General features: G+C 36.1%; 1 protein-coding gene across 7 annotated transcripts in view; it reads right to left on the bottom strand.

Annotated features, from left to right (window-relative positions):
- CPS1 (carbamoyl-phosphate synthase 1) overlaps positions 1 to 22894 on the bottom strand; it is a 201976-nt gene that overhangs the window by 148888 nt on the left and 30194 nt on the right. For 2 of the 7 annotated variants that reach the window (XM_055380488.2, XM_063695180.1), the window contains exons 2-3: positions 10947 to 11247; positions 10120 to 10239 (exon numbers count right to left, since the gene is read on the bottom strand). The exons of 1 other annotated variant lie outside the window; for it this stretch is intronic. Coding sequence is in view for 1 of the 6 variants with exons in the window: in XM_055380484.2 (XP_055236459.1) it covers positions 10006 to 10023 (18 nt within the window). In the remaining 5 variants the exon portion in view is untranslated. 4 more of the 7 variants (XM_063695178.1, XM_063695179.1, XM_063695181.1 and 1 more) reach the window with 4 other exon arrangements.

Here is a 22894-nt window from a genome sequence, read left to right as displayed (position 1 = left end):
CTTCTAATGTGAAGTAAGACATTCTGTCTTACTTCTGGTGGAAGTATTGATTAAGTAGTGAAGAGTAAGCAAAAATATTCTGGGATGCTATCTTTCCAGACTTATTCTTCTTTTTGTCAGATTCAAAGGAAAATGCAGACTGAAATGAATCCCTCATTGTTTTCTCTCAAGATGCTAATGTTATGGCTTAAGCAACTGTAATGCAAAGAGCCCAACAACCAAGAGAAGGTAAATGAAAAAACCTTTCCCAAATTGCATAAACCTAACTGGAGAAAACAAATGGTGCAGGTTGACTCTCTGGTTATCAAAAGAGGTAGACTCTAAAATAGGTTTATTCTGGCAGAGCCTTAAAAAGGAAGACAACATTTTGAACAAGTCCCAAGAGAAAGTGGAAATTATTCTTGGTTCTCTGGTCTTTTCTCTCTGAGTCAACTCAATTTAATGTCTAAATGATGTTTTATTTCCACCTACTAAGTGCTAAGCCTTAGGAGATTGAAAAATGATTAAGGCTTGGTTCCTATGTTCAAAGAAATGAGAAGAGTGAAACACATACAAAATTAGCTCCAGAGAGAGTTATTTCTTCCTCATGATTATCCTAACACTAGCTTTATATTCCCAGTTCTATTTTCACTATAACTCCCTTTAAAAATCTTAATGGGGACATCTCACCGTCTTGCATTCAAATACGCATAAAGCCAAACATATAATAATCTCCTCCCCCTAAAAACCACTCCACATTCCAAACTTACTCATGACACTACTATTTTCTCAATAACTCATGCTGTAAAAGTTAACGTTTTTTATTCATCCTTTTGTTTCTTGTCTCATAGTCAGCTAGCCACAATGTCCTGTCAAATTTTACTGAGGAAGCTACTCAAAAAAAAAAAAAAAAACAGGTTGTCTTGATTCCTAGTACTAACTGTACTCTATTTCAAATCCTCTTGATCTTTTTCTATTATAGTCAGAAGTAATTAGGAAAATAGAGATCTGCCTCCCCCACACTCATGAACTTGGAGCTAAATGAATAACAACGTAGTAGATGCCATTGGAATGGCATCCTAGTTCACAAGGTTCACCACTGAGATCCCCAGACTTGGCACTGTTTCTGCTTTTCCTAAGGCACTATTGTTTGGTTAATCCAGCCCTTCTTTGAGCTACCTTGGTGTATTTCCAATAAATTACCTTTTCTTTGACTTATTGATTTCCATTACTTTCAACCAGAAGAACCTTAACCAATACAAAAAGAAATAAGATTGAGCACTACATGAATTAAATCAATACATAATGAGAGGAGATAGTCTCTCAAATGTATAATATTTTACTTAAAATATTACCAAAAAGCTTAATTGTGCTGTTGACACAAAGAAATAATGTATAAGTGTAAAAACAAGTTTTATAGGGATCTAAAGTAGTTCTGGGTACATCAGAGAGACTGCAATTGGATCACTAAAAAAGTTTCTGTTTTCTGCGGTGGGGTAAATATGTTTTATCTGATCACAAGGCAACCTAGATAAAATGTGCCTCAAGATCATCGCCTTCCATTTGTTCTAATTATATGCCCAATAAACAAGCAATTGAGTACTACTTCAAGTCTCCACAAACAGGGTGACTTGTGTTGAGGATGTAAGCACTTTAAAGAGACAGCTTCTATTTTAAATTAACAATGTCCCTATGTATTCGGTTACTGCGAACCTCATACAGAGAGTCTGATCATTCCTAAGAACACCAATAAATGCAAGCTTATGTTCCTCAAATGCTAGGGAATAGAACATTAAGTGTCATGAATTCACAAGGAAAATATCAGTCTCTGAGCCCCTGATGCAACCTTCTCCCACTCCACTGCATCAAATTTTAAAGCTGTATGACTGCCTCTACCCCACAAAAAATTCTCTGTTTATTCATTTATTTTTCAGCCTTTTTTAATCTGTCAAGAATATATTAGGTAATGAAGTATCATGTTCATACTTACCACGATACTTCATGGGTAAGTATGGACATTGAATGTGTCCATAAGATGGACAATAACAAATAATTTATTAATATTATGCTAGTAAACATAACAAAGAACAAATAGAAGGTTCTATTAAGACACTCAAAAAGGGACTTGTCCTGGTCAGGGATATCAGGAAACACTTCCTGAGGAAATTGCATTAAAGTTGGACCTGAAAGATGGCCCCAGGTTACTCCTTCCAAATCTATTTTTCTGTCATTGCCAGTTTAATATTTAATAGAACTTTCAACACTTCTCTCACGTTCAAAATCTCTACCCACTAAGAAAATAATTAAACTGAGGTGACATCTTCAGGAACCACTAGACTAGGTGATCTCTTAGATCCCTTGTAGATCTAAAGATCTCATGTTTAGTTTTCAATATGTGCATAATGTTCCATCTTATGGGAGTCCTGCAGTTAGCTGGAGGTCCCTTATATTTTTGTATGTAAGAAAAGTAAATTGCAAAGAAATGTATGTGACTGGCCTACATTTCTAGGAAAATGATCAACTTAGTATAGGTGTTTTTGTTTATATAGTATCTTATGAACATAGAGAAATATGTGGAGAAATACAGCAAAGTATTATTAAAGGAAAGGAAAGAATAGAAAAAAAGGCTATTGAATAACTTAAAAATATCAAGGCTTAATTTTAATAAAAATTCAAAGGTACATATGCCATCTAATTGTGGTTTTGCCATTACTTTTAATGCCAAAAACAATTACTTTTGCACCAACGTAATATTTCTGCAAATCTGTAAAAACTGAAAATAGAGATTTTGGCATTTACCAAATAGAAATGTCATGGATAAATTACAGTATTGATTGATTAGTGACAAGATTATAGCAATTTGTATCATTGGTATCTGTTTTCATTTCAATACTACACTTGCAATTGAGTAATGTTTAAATCTTTGTGATTCTTAAGTACAATCTGTGCTACCCATTCAAAGGCTCCCCTTAATTCATCTTCATTCTCTCTCTTCAGTTTCCTACTGCTTCCCAAATGTATCCACCAAGCACTTTTTATCAGTAACCTCTAGTTTTACGGCTCTTGTGATAGATTTCAGGGTGTGTGGGGTAGGGGTGGCAGGGAAGTGAGGAAAGAAAAATGTCTTTGAATTCTACTATGCGGCAGACCCCATGCTAGGTGCTTTTCATTCATAAATCCATTTAGTCCTTTCAATATGTTAAAATGGACATATTACCACCTTCTCTCTTTTACAGATAAGAAAACTGAGTTAAGTAACTTCCTTGAGTCCATGGCACCAAAGAAATAAAGCTGGAATTTTCACCCAGGACAGCCTATTTATAAAACTCATTCTTTCTTTTTTTTTTTTTTATACTTTAAGGTCTGGGATACATGTACAGAATGTGCAGGTTTGTTACATAGGTATACATGTGCCATGGTGGTTTGCTGCACCCATCAACCCATCATCTACATTAGGTATTTCTCCTAATGCTATCCCTCCCCTACCCCTCCAACCCACGACAAGCCCCATTGTGAGATGTTCCCCTCCCTGTGTCCATGGGTTCTCATAGTTCAACTCCCACTTATGAGTGAGAACATGTGGTGTTTGGTTTTCTGTTTGTGTGTTAGTTTGTTGAGAATTATGGTTTTCAGCTTCATCCATGTCCCTGCAAAGGACATGAACTCATCCCTGATTCTTTACCCACCACATTTTGTCCTCTGCCTCCCTTTCCATGCTCATCTCCCATTAGTTCCCCAGTGGACTCTTCATTGCAGTCATACCAGTCATGTGGGACTGCTTGCATTTTCTTGCACGTGCCATTCTTTTCTCTCACCCAGTCTCCTTTTCCCAACCTTGTCCTTGTCCTTGTCTTTCTCCTACCGCTGCTCCTTCTTCTCCTTCCTCCTCTCTTTCTCTCTCCATTTTACTTTGCTTGGAATGTACTACTCCTACTCCACCTGTATATTAAGCAAATTTCTACTTGTTTCCTAAGGCTCAGCCCAGCTATCCTCTCCTGCAAGCCATCACTGGTATGACATCTCCAAACAGACTCAAGAGCTTCCTCTGTGCTCCCATTATGCCTACTTTTAGACCTCTATTGTGTCCCTTATCACTGCCAAAATTATTTGATTATTTAGCCACCAGCTCACTAAACTTTTACCTTCCCCACTCTGTTGAGTCATCATCAAGCAGAAGCTGTAAGTTCTTTATAATTTCAAAGCCTCATGCAGGACCTGGAAGGCATGAAAAATTTAATAAATGTGTGCTAAATGAATGAATAAATTAATTGTTCCCTTGAGTTCAGTATACAAATCCAGAGTAATTTAGAGAGGACAGGTGAGTGAACAAGACAGAATGAACATGATAGTTTGCCCTGTTCTTAAAAGACAGCATAGTCTCTCAGATAAGTTAATTGTCTGAGGGAGGTTTTGCATCAGAAGAATTAGCTGGAAAGTACAAAGTTTCAGAGAAATTATATATGCTTATATATACTAAGTTTTACATGGTGTGCCTGTAGAAGCTGAAGCCTAACTCAGGGATACCCAGCCATACCAAAGATTTCCTTGTCCTTGGTGTGGCACAGAAGCTGGGATAATAGGTATTTCAATAATGACCCAAGTAGAAAAATGACTGATGATGACAAGAGACTCCTTAGTTCTTATTACTACGGGAAAGGAGGATCCCCTTCCAATAAAAATTAGATTTAATTTCCTGTCTGTTCAGGGGATGAAACCTGAGAATTGAATTTGAATTAATAGAGATTGTAAAAACTAATACTTCTTACTTTACCAGATTTGGTATAAGTTAGGACTACTGGATTCCAAGCAACACAAAAGTACATCCAGCAACTTAAACAAGAAACACTGAAGGAGGTTTTGCACAGAAAGAACAGCCAAAAAATAAAGCCTTGGAACCAACAAGAACTAGTAAAGCTCTGAGGTTCTAGGAAACAGGAGTCAATGACCTTGTCAGAGTGCCATCTTTGAGCTGAATTCACTCCAATTATTTTCTTGTTACTCAACCTAACAGAGAATCTGATTGGTCCAGCATGGTTTACTATATCCATGAATTAGCTAAGGGAGATTGGAGTATTTTTAGGTACAGTCCCACTAAGACTCCAATCAAATAAGGATGACAAGTTCCCCATAGAAATACTGGGGTATAGAAACCATAAAATGAGGAAACAGATAAATACATTTGGGATGACAAAAATAATATATCCACTACTTAATTATAGTCCTACTTTGCATTATTTCGAGTATAAGCTCCATGGAGACAGGAACTTTGACTAGTCTTGTTTCCTACTATATCCTCATCACTATAATATTAACTAGCATACAGTAAGCATTCAATAAATATTAGTTAAGTTAATTTAATACCTTGTTTCTAAATAAATTGCCCTTTGGTTACACTAGCTAGTTATCATGTAGGTTCAAGAAAGAAAAATATATACAGTCATTAAATGTTTATAAAAGTAAAACTATAGAAAAAAATCAAAGCCTGGGGCAAATTCGAACTGAGAACCCTGAATGGTCAGAGACCCATAAGAGGGCTCCAGAGGTTTATAAAGATAAAGAGCATAGTACATGTTAGAAGGAAGGCATGGGGAAGCTGGGAGAAGGGAAGTTATGTTCATTGAGTGCCTGCGTTCTGACAGCTGTTCTGGTAGGTGCTTTTGCATATGCTGTTTTATTAATATGGTATACCAAAACTTTGCGGAATATACAAAAAGTAATGACTATCATAGAATGCGGACTGCATTTCCCTCATAGTCATCTATATGGCTAGCCCTTGACCTCAGGTACCCTCCACTAAGCACACATTTGTTTTGCACAATGAAGCCACTGCCTCTAGTAAAGAGCAAAGGGTCAGCATTGCTGGTCAAAGAAACGTCAATCTTTCCAGTCCATCTCTGCCTCACCTTCAGGCACACCCACTGCAGGAAATAATGCCAAGCACTTTATATGTGCCTGCATGAACATTCATTCTTTGCATTATTGGATAAAGAAAATATACCATGGAATAATATTTAGCCATAAAAAGAATGAAATCATGTCTTATGCAGCAACATGGATGGGAATGAAGACCATTATCTTAAGTGAAACAACTCAGACACAGAAAATCAAAGACCTCATGTCCTCATTGACAAATGGGAGCTAAATAATGTGTCCACGTGGACACAGAGTGTAGAATAAAAGACACTGGAGACTCGGAAAGGTGGGAGGGCAGGAAGGAGGTGAGAGAGGAGAAATTGTTTAGCAGGTACATTGTACATTATGTAGGTAATGGTTACACTAAACCCATGGATATATTGCACCATTATGCAAAAAAATTAATACAAAATATATTATGCAAAAAAAGTAATACAAAATACATTATACAAAAAAATTAATAAAGTGTGCAAACGCCACAACCAACTTACCTTTTCGGGTTATTCCTTCTCCGGTATCCCCCAAAGTTGTTAGCAACAAACTACTCACTCTGTCCTAAAATAAAGTCTGCTGGTTTAAGGCAGCAAAGAAGTTATTTCCAGTTGGTTCTCTCTACTGACAGTGAGGTCCAGAAAAAACATAAAGAACTTCACATTACATATCCCATGCTTATTTTACAGATGACAAAACAGAGGCTTAGATAAGAAAAGAGAGTTGCCCAGTATCTCACAGCTAGTTAGTGTTAGGGCCAGGACTTTAAACTGGATCTCCCATTTTCTAATTCAGTTCTTTTCTTATTTCACCAGAGTTTGCTCAGATGTTGGAATTCCATGGTAGCTTTAAGTTGTTTACAATAAATAATGGATTAACTGCCTTAATTATGGATTAATATATTTTTTCACTTGATTTAATTATTGATCTCTGTCAGAACATTTTTCACAATCAAATGATTTCCAATACAACAGAGCACTTTTACCTGCTCATAAGAACCCAAGACCAAATCACGGATTTATCATAAGGTATTTTAATTAGAGGGTGCTCTTTTTTATATTTGAGGTCTCACCAAGATGGTGGTATGCTCTTTCTAATTATATAAGATGGTGATGAGGTCCATGAACCCAAGAAGTGATAGCAACTGTCCACTATTATCTCTGGAGATTTTTTAGATCAATACAACCTCAACCATTCAGATAAGGATGTTCCTTGGTACAATCCAATAGCACCATCTGGTTGACAGAAGCAAAGGCAAGCAACAGAAACTATGAGTCCAGAATAAATTGTTATGATTCCAGAGTATCTCACTCACATTTTAGATTCAAAATTTATGGAATGAAAATGTAATTCTCTTGGCCTTTTTCTTTAATTATCGTATCAGTCAGATTTCTGACTTGCAAACAACAAAATCTACTCTAGCTAAAGTTTAAAAAAATTCTTAAAAATAACACTTAACTACACCAAAGCTTGATCCTTAAAATACAAGAATGATAAATTGGACTTTATCAAAACTTAAAAATTTGACTTCAAAGGCATTGTTAAGAACATGAAAACATAAAACAATGACTGGCAGAAAATGTTTGTAAATCATATTACTGGTAAAGACATGTATCCAGAATATATCAAGAACTTTGGTGATCTGCAGATGGTCTCCCTGAAGTATTCAACACTCGCATGTGAAGAAGTTACCCAAGGCTAGGAAAAGAACCACCTGGAAAGATCAGAGGGAACAGAAAAACTAAAAGACCTCCTAATTCACAGAGTATTAGAGTCAGAAGAGCCTTGCTTCAATAGTGGGAAATAATTAGCCATAGTCTATATGTGGGTCTGATTCCACCTAAGAAGTCATAAGAGCAAGATCCAAAAGGCTCAAACTGTTACCAAGTAATTAGCTGTGACCTAGAACAATGCTTAAGGATATTTATAATAAAACAAAAATCTCTAGCATCAAATAAATCACAGTGTCTGACATCCAGTAAAAATTACCAGGCATGCAAAGAAGCAGGAAATATAATTGATAATGTGGAGAAAAATAAGTCAATCAAAACTAACCCGGAACTGACTCAAATTTTAGAATTGACAAGGAAATTAAAGTAGTTATTTCATAAGTTCAAGCAGTTGAGTCATGAGAGATATTTTTAAAAACAAGAATTAAACTTATGGAGATAAAAACTACAATGTCTGATATTAAAAATCTGCTGGATGGGATTAACTCCAAAGTATATATTGCAGAAGAAAAGAGCAGTGAACTCAAACACATAGCAATGGAAACTCTGTAAAATGAAACATGAAAAGAAAAAGAATTTTTTTAAAAAATGAACAAAGCAACAGTAAGCTGTTAGGCAACTTCAAGTGGTCCAATATACGACTCCCCAAAAGGGAGAAATTAGGGAACAGAAAACTATGTGAAAATCAGTGGTTAAAATCTTCTAAATTTGATAAAAACTATAAACCAATAGTAGAAGCAAGCTCAATGATCCTCAAGCACAAGAAACATGAAGAAAACTACACCAAGGAATATTATAATAAAATTGCCCAAAACCATTAATAAAGAGAAAAATCTTGAAAATTGAGAAAAAAAGGAAACATGTAGAAAGAAAAAAGATGAGGATGAAAGGATGATTAAGGATTAAGGATAAACATATTTAAACTACTAGAAAAAAAATTTGTCAATCTAGGATTCTGTAACAAGGAAATCTTTCAAAAAATTAGCCATTAGAGAAATGCAAGTTGTAGCTACCATGAGATGATACTACCTGCCTATAAGAATGGCTACAATTTGAAAGACTAGCCTTGGCAAATGTTGGTGAGGTCCTCAAAGAATTGAAACTCCTATACACTGCTGGTGGGAATATAGAATGTTGCAACCACTTTGATAAACAATTTTGAAGCTTCATGAAAAGCCTAACATACACTCACCGCATGATCCACTATTGGATCCCCTTTTTCCCCCAAGAGAAATGACAACATATGCCCATAAAACTTTTGCACATGAATGCTCTTAGCAGCTTTATTTTGTAGTAGCTAAAAACAAACCCAAATATTCTGATATTCATACAGGTGAGTGAGTAAAAAACATTGTAGTACATTCATACCATGGAATACTCAGCAATGAAAAGAAATGAACCATTGATTGCCAAACACAACAATATGGAGGAACCTCAAAATAATTATGTTTGGTGAAAGAAGCTAGACAAAAAATAATCCATACTGTATGATTCCATTTGTATAAAATTTTAGAATTCAAACTAATGTATAGTGACAGAAATAGATCAAGAGTCAACTAGAGACAGAGTAGGCAAAAAGGAGAGATAATGAAAAGGCATTAAGAAATATTGAGTGTGCATGTTCTCACTTATAAATGGGAGTTGAACAATGAGAACACATGGACACAGGGAGGGGAACATCACACACTGGGGCCCATCGTGGGGTGGAGGGCAAGGGGAGGGAGAGCATTAGGACCAATACCTAATGCATGTGGGGCTTAAAACCTAGATGGCGGGTTGATAGGTGCGGCAAACCACCATGGCACGTATATACCTATGTAACAAACCTGCCTGTTCTGCACATGTATCTCAGAACTTAAAGTAAAATAAAATAAAGAAACATTGGGTGTGATGGCTAGATTAACTATCTTGACTCTGGTAATAGTTTCACAGATGTATACATATGTAAAAGTGCATAAAATTAAATACTTTATGAGTAAAATTTATTGGATGTCAATTATACATTAATAAACCCTTTAAAATACATGTGTTTTATATTTATCAAAGTTATATAAATTTAGCAAAATCAATACCGAGGCATACATCACCATCTTAGGATAAACTGGAATACATGAATAAATCAGAAATTTGATTTAAAAATATAAGTAAATAAACAATGACGATTTGTATTTCTCAGAACTTATCTGAGGAATATAACAATAAGCATATAGATGTGTTTCCAGGAACATGACAGAGACAGGCTGATGAGAAAACCACAGCTACCACAGCTGCCTCTGAGCACCGTATGCTGGAACGCATCTCTGATTATATCACTACAACCCAGAACAACGCCATTTTTTCATTAGGAACTTTTGCATAAATCACTGCCCTCCCCGCCAACAAAGCCAAATACCTCTTCCAACATTTTCATCAGGAAAATGCAAACTTCACTGCTCCCTCATACTGGATGCTTTTGAACTAAAGTTTCAATTGGGTTTATCTGACTGGTGGGGCTTGGGTCACGTGCCTGTATCTAGATGCAAGCGAGGCTGGGAATTCAAGTTCAAAATCCATGTAGGGCAGGAAATACTCATAACGTGTCAGTTTCTCCATCATTTCTGAAGGCCATTTAGAAGATAATGGGTAGCTGCAAATAATGATAGTTGTCAATGACAATAATTATTCAGAATTAGACCTATGCCAAACTACTAATATTTCTTTAAGCATCACTTTCTAGGAAAGAAAATTTTGTACACTACAGTATTTCAAACTTCAGATGCAACACCTTTTTAACGTTTATTATTGACACTAAAGTGATGAATTATAGTTTCACTTTCAGAATGGCATCAAAAGAATATGAAACATATTAGGAATACTTTAGATGCACATAGTCTATTCATTTTTAAAGAATTTTCATATAACTTATCTGTAGTTTCAGAAAGTGGGATTACACCTTGGGCAAAATGCAATCAGTTCTCCAGAAGTTGAATTAAAGTATTAAATAGCAACTCTGATAAGGCAAAATTAATAATTAATGTGTAAAGATGGGACAGTTATACAAAGAGCAAGGAACAACTTGGCACAAGTTAATAAACACATCTAATTTTCTACAGAAACTCATCAAGAAACTTAAGATTGTATTCTGATTTTGTAAGACCATTTCAGAAGAAAATCTTAACTCTGCTGGTTTCACTCACATAATTGGTGAGAGAAGGGTAGGAACTAAAGATGTTTTTAAGGCTTTCATTTGGAATTAATAAAAACCTTAAAAAACACAAGAGGAGAAAATTTTGAGGTTAAGTTAATGAGCTGAATTTGGTAAATTTAGATTTAAAGGGCCTGCAGGTCACCCACCTGGAAAGGTTCAGCATTCAGAAATGTTGGTCGGGAATTTAGGAAACACATAATTGTCAGTGTCAGTTCTCAATCTTTATTTTGTTTGTATTTTGTAATAACGAGAATTTAGTTCAGAAAAAAAATAGCTGAAGCTTAATAAGTTAGAAACTTAGTTCTCTCTCACGTCTGTTAAATACAGCAGTTGGGCAGCTATGAGGCTACACAGAATGAGACCCTGTTCCTTTTCTTACGTGACTTCCTTTCCCAAGGTCCAACATGGCTGCTGGTGCCTCAGCCATCATATCTGTATTCCAGTCATCTAGAAAAAAGAAAGAAGAAAAAGTAGCAAGCCATTCCCTTTGGAGACACTTTCAGTAAGCTGGACATTACTTCCACCTTCATTCCATTGGCCAGAACACAGTAAATGGCCACACCTATCTACAAGAATGGTTGGGAAATATAGTCTTTATTCTAACCATGCATCTACCTACTTGAAAAATCTGGTCTTCTTTTACTAAGGAAAAGGAAGAGAACAGATATTGAGCAATAATTAGCATTTGGCTAATATACCTAGGACAAATGGCCCTAGCAATACTATCTCTCCCACTAAAGAAATTAAGTGGTAGTAACAGCATCATCATAGAGATCACTGCAAATCTAGTCTAATTTATAAAATTAGAAACTCACAATAGTTGGTACCTTGAGAAATATTAGTGACAAATCTCTGGAAAGACACAACAGACCACAACATACAAAAATGTCAGGGCATCATGACTATAGAGAACCATATATGGTTCTTAAACTATATGGCACTTAAACTATCATAGCATTACCAACAGCAATCTACTGCTACTAATCAGTTTTTATAGGGGAAAATGAACAAATTTCAGTCACATAGATAGCATGTATAATGGCCTGGGTCTGACGTATAATTACGATATGAAATTAGAAACGGTGGCTAACAGTTACCAAAGGTATAAAACTCTAATTTTGGATGACCATTTGGTTGGCCAGTTCAAACTACAGCATAGCCATAAGAGTTTTGACAAAATTATTTAAGACATCCTTCTAACTGAGAACTTTATGGTGTTTTATATCACACATTCCTCTAGGAAAAAAATTCAAAAGCTACATGCTGTGATTATTCAGATACAAAAAGAAAACTGGAAGAAACAACAATCAGGAAGAAGAAAAAAGGCTAAACTCTGTAAATGGAATAACTGCTATCATTTTTCTTTGCCATTACCTTGACAATAAAAGGGTTCTATGGAGGCTCCTGATTTATGGTCCTTTCAGGCAGTCACTGCTGAACAAAGCCACATTGATTTCCCTCGATTCAAGGTGGGGCAGTTCAAGGCCACTAACAATTGCAATTCACACATCTATTGGTTGATATCTGTGAATTGCATCTGACCCACACCAAATTTATGAATTGGGCTGATCTTAGTCTACTTTTCTTATCATCGACAAATAGAAACCTTTACTTTACAATAAGTCATGATCACACCGTGGACTTCTGACCTATGCCTGTGCTAGCTCTCTGGTTTGGAGACCTTAAGACTCTCTTTGAAGATTATGCACCAATAAAGTATATTAGTCTTTGATACAACTAAACGTTTAACTGCTGAGAACAGTATGATTACAGCAAGACTAACTTAAAAGAATTTAGTGAAAAAGTTCAATGTGTTTGTCTTGGACTTTCCTTAGGTTAGTGTTATTAATAAAGTGGAATTATAAGGTCCTTTATGAAATATTTCCCCATTTATAAAACATCATATGGAAAATATGTAGAGAAATAAAATAGGGATATAGAAAAGACTAAGCCAAAACTCAGCACCAATAGACATATATTAATATATGCATAAAGACAAAGAATAGAGACAGGAAAAGGACATTAGAAAAAGCAAGCTAATATTTTAATAAATAACTGATATAGAATAAGAAAAGCCTGACATCATAGATGTGGTAAAGAGATGAATTGGAAAAATATTGAAGAATCAAAGAAAAAGTGAAGTCTTAACTATATAGCTGGGGTCTATCATTTAAAAGCTTTCTGCAGAAGATAGCATGAGCTGAGTTGTGAAGGACAAGTAAGGGATGATAGAGAGAATAGCATATATAAAGAGAGCAAGACCTGATCCAGTAGCCCATGTGGAGCACTGCATGCAAAAGATGAGGTGGGGGTATGAGGTAGAGATAACCAGAGTTCAAATCATCATGTGCTTAATTCAGTAAGGCAGAGTTTAGTTTTGTCCTAAAGGCTCTACAGAACTACTGAAGGAGTTTAAACAGAGAAGTAATATGATCAGATATGCATGTTAGAAAAATCACCAAAGCAAAGAGAAGAGCACATAGGAATGCGGTCAGAGGAGACAGAAAGACAATAACATAGGTTAGAAGTGAAAGGATTGTGAACTTAAAGACATTGGGAAAGAGGAAAAGGTGCAATTAAATTCAAGAGTTTGTTAGAAAATAGAAGGTGTAAGCATTGTGAATCAATTGGATGAGGTGGTGAGAGACAAAGAATAAGAAAGAGAGAAGTATAAGAAGTCATCAACCTAACTTAAACCCCACTGACAGCATTAGACAGATCATTGAGGCAGAAAACTAACAAAAAAATTCTGGACTTAAATATGACACTTGACAAATGGTACCTAATAGACACCTATAAAATACTCCACCCAGCAACCATAGAATGTACATCTTTCACATCTACACACAGAACATACTCAAAGGTCAACCACATGCTCAGCCATTCAAATTTATTGAATTTCAATAAATTCAAAAACATAGAAATACTCTCACACCACAGTGGAATGAAACAGAAAGCAATATCAAGAAGAGCTCTCAAAACCACAGAATTACATGAAATTAATAACACTCTGCTCCTCCTAAATGACTTTTGGGTAAACAATGAAATTAAGGAAGAAATTTTTTTAATTTCCTTGAAATAAATGAAAACAGAGATACAACATAGCAAAATCTCTGTGATGCAGCAAAAGCAATGTTATGACAAAAGATTATAGCACTAAATACCCACCTCAAAAAGCTAGAAAGATCTCAAATTAACGATCTAACATCACACCTACAAGAACTAGAAAAAGGTAAATAAACTAACCCCACAGCTAGCAAAAGGAAAGAAATAACTGTCAGAGTGGAACTGAATGAAATGAGACACAAAAATCTATACAAAAAACATCAACAAAACTAAAAGTGGGTTCTTTGAAAGAATAAACAAGATCAAGAGACCACTACCTAGATTAACAACAACAAGAGAGATCAAAATAAGCACAATCAGAAACAACAAAAGTGACATTAGCACCAATCCCACAGAAATACAAAAGATTCTCAGAGACGACTATGAACACAACTACACACACAAAATACAAAATCTAGAGGAAACACATAAATTCCTAGAAACACACAATCTACTAACATTTAATCAGAAAGAAATATTGAAACCTTTAACAGACCAATATCAAGTTCCAAAATTGAATCAGTAATAAAAAAAAAAAAACCTACCAACCAAAAAAAGCTCTACAGCAAATAGATTCACAGCAAAATTCTACCAGACATACAAAGAAGAGCTTGTTTCAATTCTACAGAAATTACTCCAAAAACAGAAAGAGGAAGGACTCCTTCCTAACTCATTCTATGAAGCCAGCATTCACCTGATACCAAAACCTGGAAAAGACACAAAGAGAAAAAAACAAAATGCAGGCCAATATTCCTGATCAACATAGACACAAAAATCTTCAACAAGATACTAGCAAATCAAATTCAACAGCATATTGAAAAGTTAATTCACCATGATGATGTAGCCTTCATTCCTAGGGTGTAAAGTTCATGCAACATACACATATCAATAAATTTGATTTACCACATAAAGAGAATTAACAACAAAACATATGATCATTGTAAAAGAGGTAGAAAAAGCTTTAGATAAAATCCAACATCCCTTAATGATTAAAAAAAAAACTCAACAAACTAGGCACTGAAGCAATGTACCTGAAAATAAGAAGAGTCATCTATGACAAATACACAACCAGCATCATACTAAACAGACCAAAAAAAAAAGAAGCATTCCCACTGAGAACTGGAACAAGACAAGGATGCCTATTCTTACCACTCCAATTCAACCAATTCAACATAGTACTAGAAGTACCAGACAGACCAATCAAGCAAGATAAGGAAATAAAAGGCATCCAAATAGGTAAAGAAGAAGTCTAACTATCTCTCTTCACTGATAATATGATTCTATGCCTAGAAAACCCTAAAGAGGCCGGGCGCGGTGGCTCACGCCTGTAATCCCAGCACTTTGGGAGGCCAAGGCGGGCGGATCACGAGGTCAGGAGATCGAGACCATCCTGGCTAACATGGTGAAACCCCGTCTCTACTAAAAATACAAAAAATTAACCAGGCGTAGTGGCGGGCACCTGTAGTCCCAGCTACTCGGGAGGCTGAGGCAGGAGAACGGCGTGAACCCGGGAGGCGGAGCTTGCAGTGAGCTGAGATTGCGCCACTGCACTCCAGCCTGGGCGACAGAGCCAGACTCCGTCTCAAAAAAAAAAAAAAAAAGAAAAAAGAAAACCCTAAAGACCCTGCCAAAGCTTCTGGAACAGATTAACACTTTCAGTAAAGTTTCACAATACAAAATCAATGTACAAAAATCCAGAGCATTTCTATATACCAATAATGTTCAAGCTGAGAGCCTAATCAAGAATGCAGTCTCATTTACAATAGCTACAAAAAAAATACCTAGGAATACATCTACCTAAGGAGGTGAGAGATCTCCACAAGGAGAACTACAAAACACTCCTCAAAGGAATCATAGATGACACAAACAAATGGAAAAACATTTTATGCTCATGGATTTGAAGAATCAATATTATTAAAATGGCCACACTTCCCAAAGCAAGCTACAGATTCAACACTATTCCTATCAAACAACCAATGTCATTTTTTACAGAACTAGAAAAAAACTATTCTACAATTCATATGGAACCAAAAAAGAGCTTGAGAAGCCAAAGGAATACTAAGCAAAAAGAACAAAGCTGGAAACATAACATCACCCAACTTAAAACTATACTATAAAGCTACAGTAACAAAAACAGCATGCTACTGCTACAAAAACAGGCATATAGACCAATGAAACAGAATAGAGAGCCCAGAAACAGTGCCACGTACAGCCATCTGATCTTTGACAAACTCAACAAAAGCAATGGGGAAAGAACTTCCTATTCAATAAATGGTCCTGGGATATCTGACTAGCCATATGCAGAAAAATGACACTGGACTCCTACCTTTCACCATACACAAAAAGCCACTGAAGATGGATTAAAGATTTAATGTAAGACCTCAAACTATAAGAATCCTAGAAGAAAGCCTAAGAAACACCATTCTGGACATTGGCCTTGGGAAAGAATTTATGACTAAGTCCTCAAAAGCACTTGCAACAGAAACAAAAATTCACAAGTGGGACCTAACTAAACTAAAGAGCTGCATAGCAAAAGAAACTATCAACAGAGTACACAGACAACCTACAGAATGGGAGAAAATATTTGCAAACTATGCATCCAACAAAGGTCTACTATCTGGAATCTATAAGCAACTTCAACAATTCAACAGGCAAAAACCAACTTAACCCCATTAAAAAACAGGCAACAGACATGGACAGAGATTTCTCACAAGAAGACATACAACGTATGTCTTCTCATATGTCAGCAAACATATGAAATAATGCTCCACATAACTGTCAGAGAAATGCAAGTCAAAACCACAGTGAGATTCCATCTCACACCAGTAGGAATGGCTATTATTAAAAAGTCAAAAAACACAGATACTGGTGAGGCTGTGGAGAAAAGGGAATGCTTATACACTGTTGAAGGGAATGTAAATTAGCTCAGCTACTGTAGAAAGCAGTTTAGAGATTTCTCAAAGAACTCAAAGCAGAACTACCATTTGACCCAGCAATCCCATTATGGAGAGAGAGATATATATATATCTCCATATATATATATATATATATCTCCATATATATATATATATATCACCATATATATATATCTCCATATATATATCACCATATATATATATCTCCATATATATATCACCATATATATATATCTCCATATATATATCACCATATATATATATCTCCATATATATATCACCATATATATATATCTCCATATATATATATCTCCATATATATATATCTCCATATATATATATATCTCCATATATATATATCTCCATATATATATCTCCATATATATATCTCCATATATATATCTCCATATATATATCTATATATATCTATATAGATATCTATCTATATATATCTATATAGATAGATATCTATCTATATATATCTATATAGATAGATATCTATCTATATATATCTATATAGATAGATATCTATCTATATATATCTATATAGATAGATATCTATCTATATATATATATATAAAACTACTGGAGGATATGTTATGTATCCAAAAGAAAATAAATTGTTCTACCTAAAAGACACATGCGTACACATGTTCATTGCAGCACTCTTCAGAATAGCAAAGATATGGAATCAACCTAGGTGCCCATTAATGGTAGATTGAACAAAGAAAACGTGCTGCATATATACCATAGAATATTACACAGCCATAAAAAAGAATAAAATCATGTCCTTTGCAGCAATGTGGATGTAGCTGGAGGCCATTATCCTAAATGAATTAATGCAGGAACAAAAAACCAAATACTGCATGTTCTTACTTTTAAGTGGGAGCTAAACATTGGGTACTCATGAACATAAAGATGGCAACAAGAGAAACTGGGGACTACTGGAGTGGGGAAGGACGCATGGGGACAAGGATTGGAAAATTGTTGGGTACTATGCCCACTATCCGGGTGATGGTATCATTTGTATCCCAAACCTTGGCATCACACAATATACCCATGTAACAAACCTGCACATGTAACATCTGAATCCAAAATAAAAGTTGAAAAAATAATAATAAAAGAAAAACATAAATAAATATTTGCACACATAAAAGTCACCATCCATGTTTCGGGCTTTAGAAACAATGCAGCTGGTTTTGTCATTCTCTGAAACGTGGTCTCTAGGAAAATGAAGAGGGCTAGGGAAAAATGGTAAGTTCGCTTTTAATGATGTCCAACTTGAGCTGCCTGTGGTTGGTAAGGAAATATCAGGAGGCAATTAATTGGTGAATCTGAAATTTGGCTCAATTCGGGGTTCAATGACTCATGTAGAATAAGACTTAAGAGAAATTCTTTAACTAGAGAATGATGTTGATGTGAATAAATTTATTGAAGATTATTGAAACCACAATGTGTAAATAAGAAAAATACACAAGGTATATATGCCTGCAATTGTAAAATATTTCAGTCAGTTTTGAGTTTAGTCTATAGTCATCCCTCATTAAGGAATTGGTATTTACCCTCAACCAGGTGGATCTGGTAATAGCTCCTTTCTATGTTGTTCTAGGCAAACCCCATTACCGTCCTTGTCTCATTAGGTTTGACCGGGAGTATCATGTGAGCCTATCGCTGAGTCTTAAGCTTTGCTTATGAAGTTGTAAAAGTCTTTGAATACTGAGTTTCTCCTCATCAGCTCCCATGGACATTTGCCCTATGATTCTGCTGTTTTCTTTTTTTTATTATTATAATTTAAGTTTTAGGGTACATGTGCACAATGTGCAGGTTTGTTACATATGTATACATGTGCCATGTTGGTGTGCTGCACCCATCAACTCGTCATTTAACATTAGGTATATCTCATAATGCTCTTCCTCCCCGCTACCCCCACCCCACAACAGGCCCCAAGTGTGTGATGTTCCCCTTCCTGTGTCCATGCGTTCTCATTGTTCAATTGCCACCTATGAGTGAGAACATGCGGTGTTTGGTTTTTTCTCCTTGCGATGGTTTGCTGAGAATGATGGTTTCCAGCTTCATCCATGTCCCTACAAAGGACATGAACTCATCATTTTTTAAGGCTGCATAGTATTCCATGGTGTATATGTGCCACATTTTCTTAATCCAGTCTATCATTGTTGGACATTTGAGTGGGTTCCAAGTCTTTGCTATTGTGAATAGTGCCACAATAAACATACGTGTGCATGTGTCTTTATAGCAGCATGATTTATAGTCCTTTGGGTATACATCCAGTAATGGGATGTCTGGGTCAAATGGTATTTCTAGTTCTAGATCCCTGAGGAATCGCCACCCTGACTTCCACAATGGTTGAACTAGTTTACAGTCCCACCAACAGTGTAAAATTGTTCCTATTTCTCCACATCCTCTCCAGCACCTGTTGTTTCCTGACTTCTTAATGATCGCCGTTCTAACTGGTGTGAGATGCTATCTCACTGTGGTTTTGATTTGCATTTCTCTGATGGCCAGTGATGATGAGAATTTTTTCATGTGTCTTTTGGCTGCATAAATGTCTTCTTTTGAGAAGTGTCTGTTCATATCCTTCGCCCACTTGTTGATGGGGTTGTTTTTTCTTGTAAATTTGTTTGAGTTCTTTGTAGATTCTGGATATTAGCCCTTTGTCAGATGAGCAGATTGCAAAAATTTTCTCCCATTCTGTAGGTTGCCTATTCACTCTGATGATAGTTTCTTTTGCTGTGCAGAAGCTCTTTAGTTTAATTACTTCCCATTTGTCAGTTTTTGCTTTTGTTGCCATTGCTTTGGGTGTTTTAGACATGAAGTCCTTGCCCTTGCCCATGCCTATGTCCTGAATGGTATTGCCTAGGTTTTCTTCTAGGGTTTTTATGGTTTTAGGTCTAACATTTAAATCTTTAATCCATCTTGAATTAATTTTTGTATAAGATGTAAGGAAGGGATCCAGTTTCAGCTTTCTACATATGGCTAACCAGTTTTCCCAGCACCATTTATTAAATAGGGAATCCTTTCCCCATTGCTTGTTTTTGTCAGGTTTGTCAAAGATCACATAGTTGTAGATAACGTGGCATTATTTCTGAGGGCTCTGTTCTGTTCCATTGGTCTATATCTCTGTTTTGGTACCAGTACCATGCTGTTTGGGTTACTGTAGCCTTGCAGTATAGTTTGAAGTCAGGTAGTGTGATGCCTCCAGCTTTGTTCTTTTGGCTTAGGATTGACTTGGCGATGCGGGCTCTTTTTTGGTTCCATATGAACTTTAAAGTAGTTTTTTCCAATTCTGTGAAGAAAGTCATTGGTAGCTTGATAGGGATGGCATTGAATCTATAAATTACCTTGGGCAGTATGGCCATTTTCACGATATTGATTCTTCCTACCCATGAGCATGGAATGTTCTTCCATTTGTTTGTATCCTCTTTTATTTCACTGAGCAGTCGTTTGTAGTTCTCCTTAAAGAGGTCCTTCACATCCCTTGTAAGTTGGATCCTAGGTATTTTATTCTCTGAGGCAATTGTGAATGGGAGTTCACTCACGATTTTGCTCTCTGTCTGTTAATGGTGTATAAGAATGCTTGTGATTTTTGCACATTGATTTTGTATCCTGAGACTTTGCTGAAGTTGCTTATCAGCTTAAGGAGATTTTGGGCTGAGACGATGGGTTTTCTAGATATACTATCACGTCATCTGCAAACAGGAACAATTTGACTTCCTCTTTTCCTAACTGAATACCCTTTACTTCCTTCTCCTGACTGATTGTCCTGGCCAGAACTTCCAACACTATGTCGAATAGGAGTGGTGAGAGAGGGCATCCCTGTCATGTGCCAGTTTTCAAAGGGAATGCTTCCAGTTTTTGCCCATTCAGTATGATATTGGCTGTGGGTCTGTCATAGATAGCTCTTATTATTTTGAGATATGTCCCATCAATACCTAATTTATTGAGAGTTTTTAGCATCAAGTGTTGTTGAATTTTGTCAAAGGACTTTTCTGCATCTATTGAAATAATCATGTGGTTTTTGTCATTGGTTCTGTTTATATGCTGGATTACGTTTAATGATTTGCATATGTTGAACCAGCCTTGCACCCCAGGGATGAAGCCCACTTGATCATGGTGGATAAGCTTTTTGATGTGCTGCTGGATTCGGTTTGCCAGTATTTTATTGAGGATTTTTGCATCGATGTTCATCAGGGATCTTGGTCTAAAATTCTCTTTTTTTGTTGTGTCTCTGCCAGGCTTTGGTATCAGGATGATGCTGGCCTCATAAAATGAGTTAGGGAGGATTCCCTCTTTTTCTATTGATTGGAATAGTTTCAGAAGGAATTGTACCAGCTCCTCCTTGTACCTCTGGTAGAATTCGGCTGTGAATCCATCTGGTCCTGGACTTTTTTTGGTTGGTAAGCTATTAATTATTGCCTCAATTTCAGAGCCTGTTATTGGTCTATTCAGAGATTCAACTTCTTCCTGGTTTAGTCTTGGGAGGGTGTATGTGTCAAGGAATTTATCCATTTCTTCTAGATTTTCTAGTTTATTTGCGTAGAGGTGTTTATAGTATTCTCTGATGGTAGTTTGTATTTCTGTAGGATCAGTGGTGATATCCCCTTTATCATTTTTTAATTGCATCTATTTGATTCTTCTCTGTTTTCTTCTTTATTAGTCTTGCTAGTGGTCTATCAATTTTGTTGATCTTTTCACAAAACCAGATCCTAGATTCATTGATTTTTTGAAGGGTTTTTTGTGTCTCTTTTTCCTTCAGTTCTGCTCTTAGTTATTTCTTGCCTTCTGCTAGCTTTTAAATGTGTTTGCTCTTGCTTCTCTAGTTCTTTTAATTGTGATGTTAGGGTGTCAATTTTAGATCTTTCCTGCTTTCTCTTGTGGGCATTTAGTGCTATAAACTTCCCTCTACACACTGCTCTGAATGTGTCCCAGAGATTCTGGTATGTTGTGTCTTTGTTCTCATTGGTTTCAAAGAACATCTTTATTTCTGCCTTCATTTCGTTATGTACCCAGTAGTCACTCAGGAGCAGGTTGTTCAGTTTCCATGTAATTGAGTGCTTTTGGGTGAGTTTCTTAATCCTGCGTTCTAGTTTGATTGCACTGTGGTCTGAGAGACAGTTTGTTATAATTTCTGTTCTTTTACATTTGCTGAGGAGTGCTTTACTTCCAACTATGTGGTCAGTTTTGGAATAGGTGTGGTGTGGTGCTGAAAAGAATGTATATTCTGTTGATTTGGGGTGGAGAGTTCTGTAGATGTCTATTAGGTCTGCTTGGTGCAGAACTGAGTTCAATTTCTGGATATCCTTGTTAACTTTCTGTCTCACTGATCTGTCTAATGTTGACAGTGGGGTGTTAAAGTCTCCCATTATTATTGTGTGGGAGCCTAAGTCTCTTTGTAGGTCTCTAAGGACTTGCTTTATGAATCTGGGTGCTCCTGTGTTGGGTGCATATATATTTAGGATAGTTAGCTCTTCTTGTTGGATTGATCCCTTTATCATCATGTAATGGCCTTCTTTGTCTCTTTTGATCTTTGTTGGTTTAAAGTCTGTTTTATCAGAGACTAGGATTGCAACCCCTGCCTTTTTTTGTTTTCCATTTGCTTGGTAGATCTTCCTCCATCCCTTTATTTTGAGCCTATGTGTGTCTCTGCATGTGAGATGGGTTTCCTGAATACAGCACACTGATGGGTCTTGACTCCTTATCCAATTTGCCAGTCTGTGTCTTTTAATTGGAGCATTTAGCCCATTTACACTTAAGGTTAATATTGTTATGTGTGAATTTGATCCGGTCATTATGATGTTAGCTGGTTATTTGGCTCGTTAGTTGATGCAGTTTCTTCCTAGCCTTGCTGGTCTTTACAATTTGGCATGTTTTTGCAGTGGGTGGTACCAGTTGTTCCTTTCCATGTTTAGTGCTTCCTTCAGGAGCTCTTTTAGGGCAGGCCTGGTGGTGACAAAATCTCTCAGCATTTGCTTATCTATAAAGTATTTTATTTCTCCTTCACTTATGAAGCTTAGTTTGGCTGGATAAGAAATTCTGGGTTGAAAATTCTTTTCTTT

Source organism: Gorilla gorilla, chromosome 11 (genome assembly GCF_029281585.2).
Source record: "Gorilla gorilla gorilla isolate KB3781 chromosome 11, NHGRI_mGorGor1-v2.1_pri, whole genome shotgun sequence".
Classification (NCBI taxonomy): Eukaryota; Metazoa; Chordata; class Mammalia; order Primates; family Hominidae; genus Gorilla; species Gorilla gorilla.
Note: the sequence above shows the minus strand (reverse complement) of the source record. Positions and strands in the feature narration are given on the sequence as shown.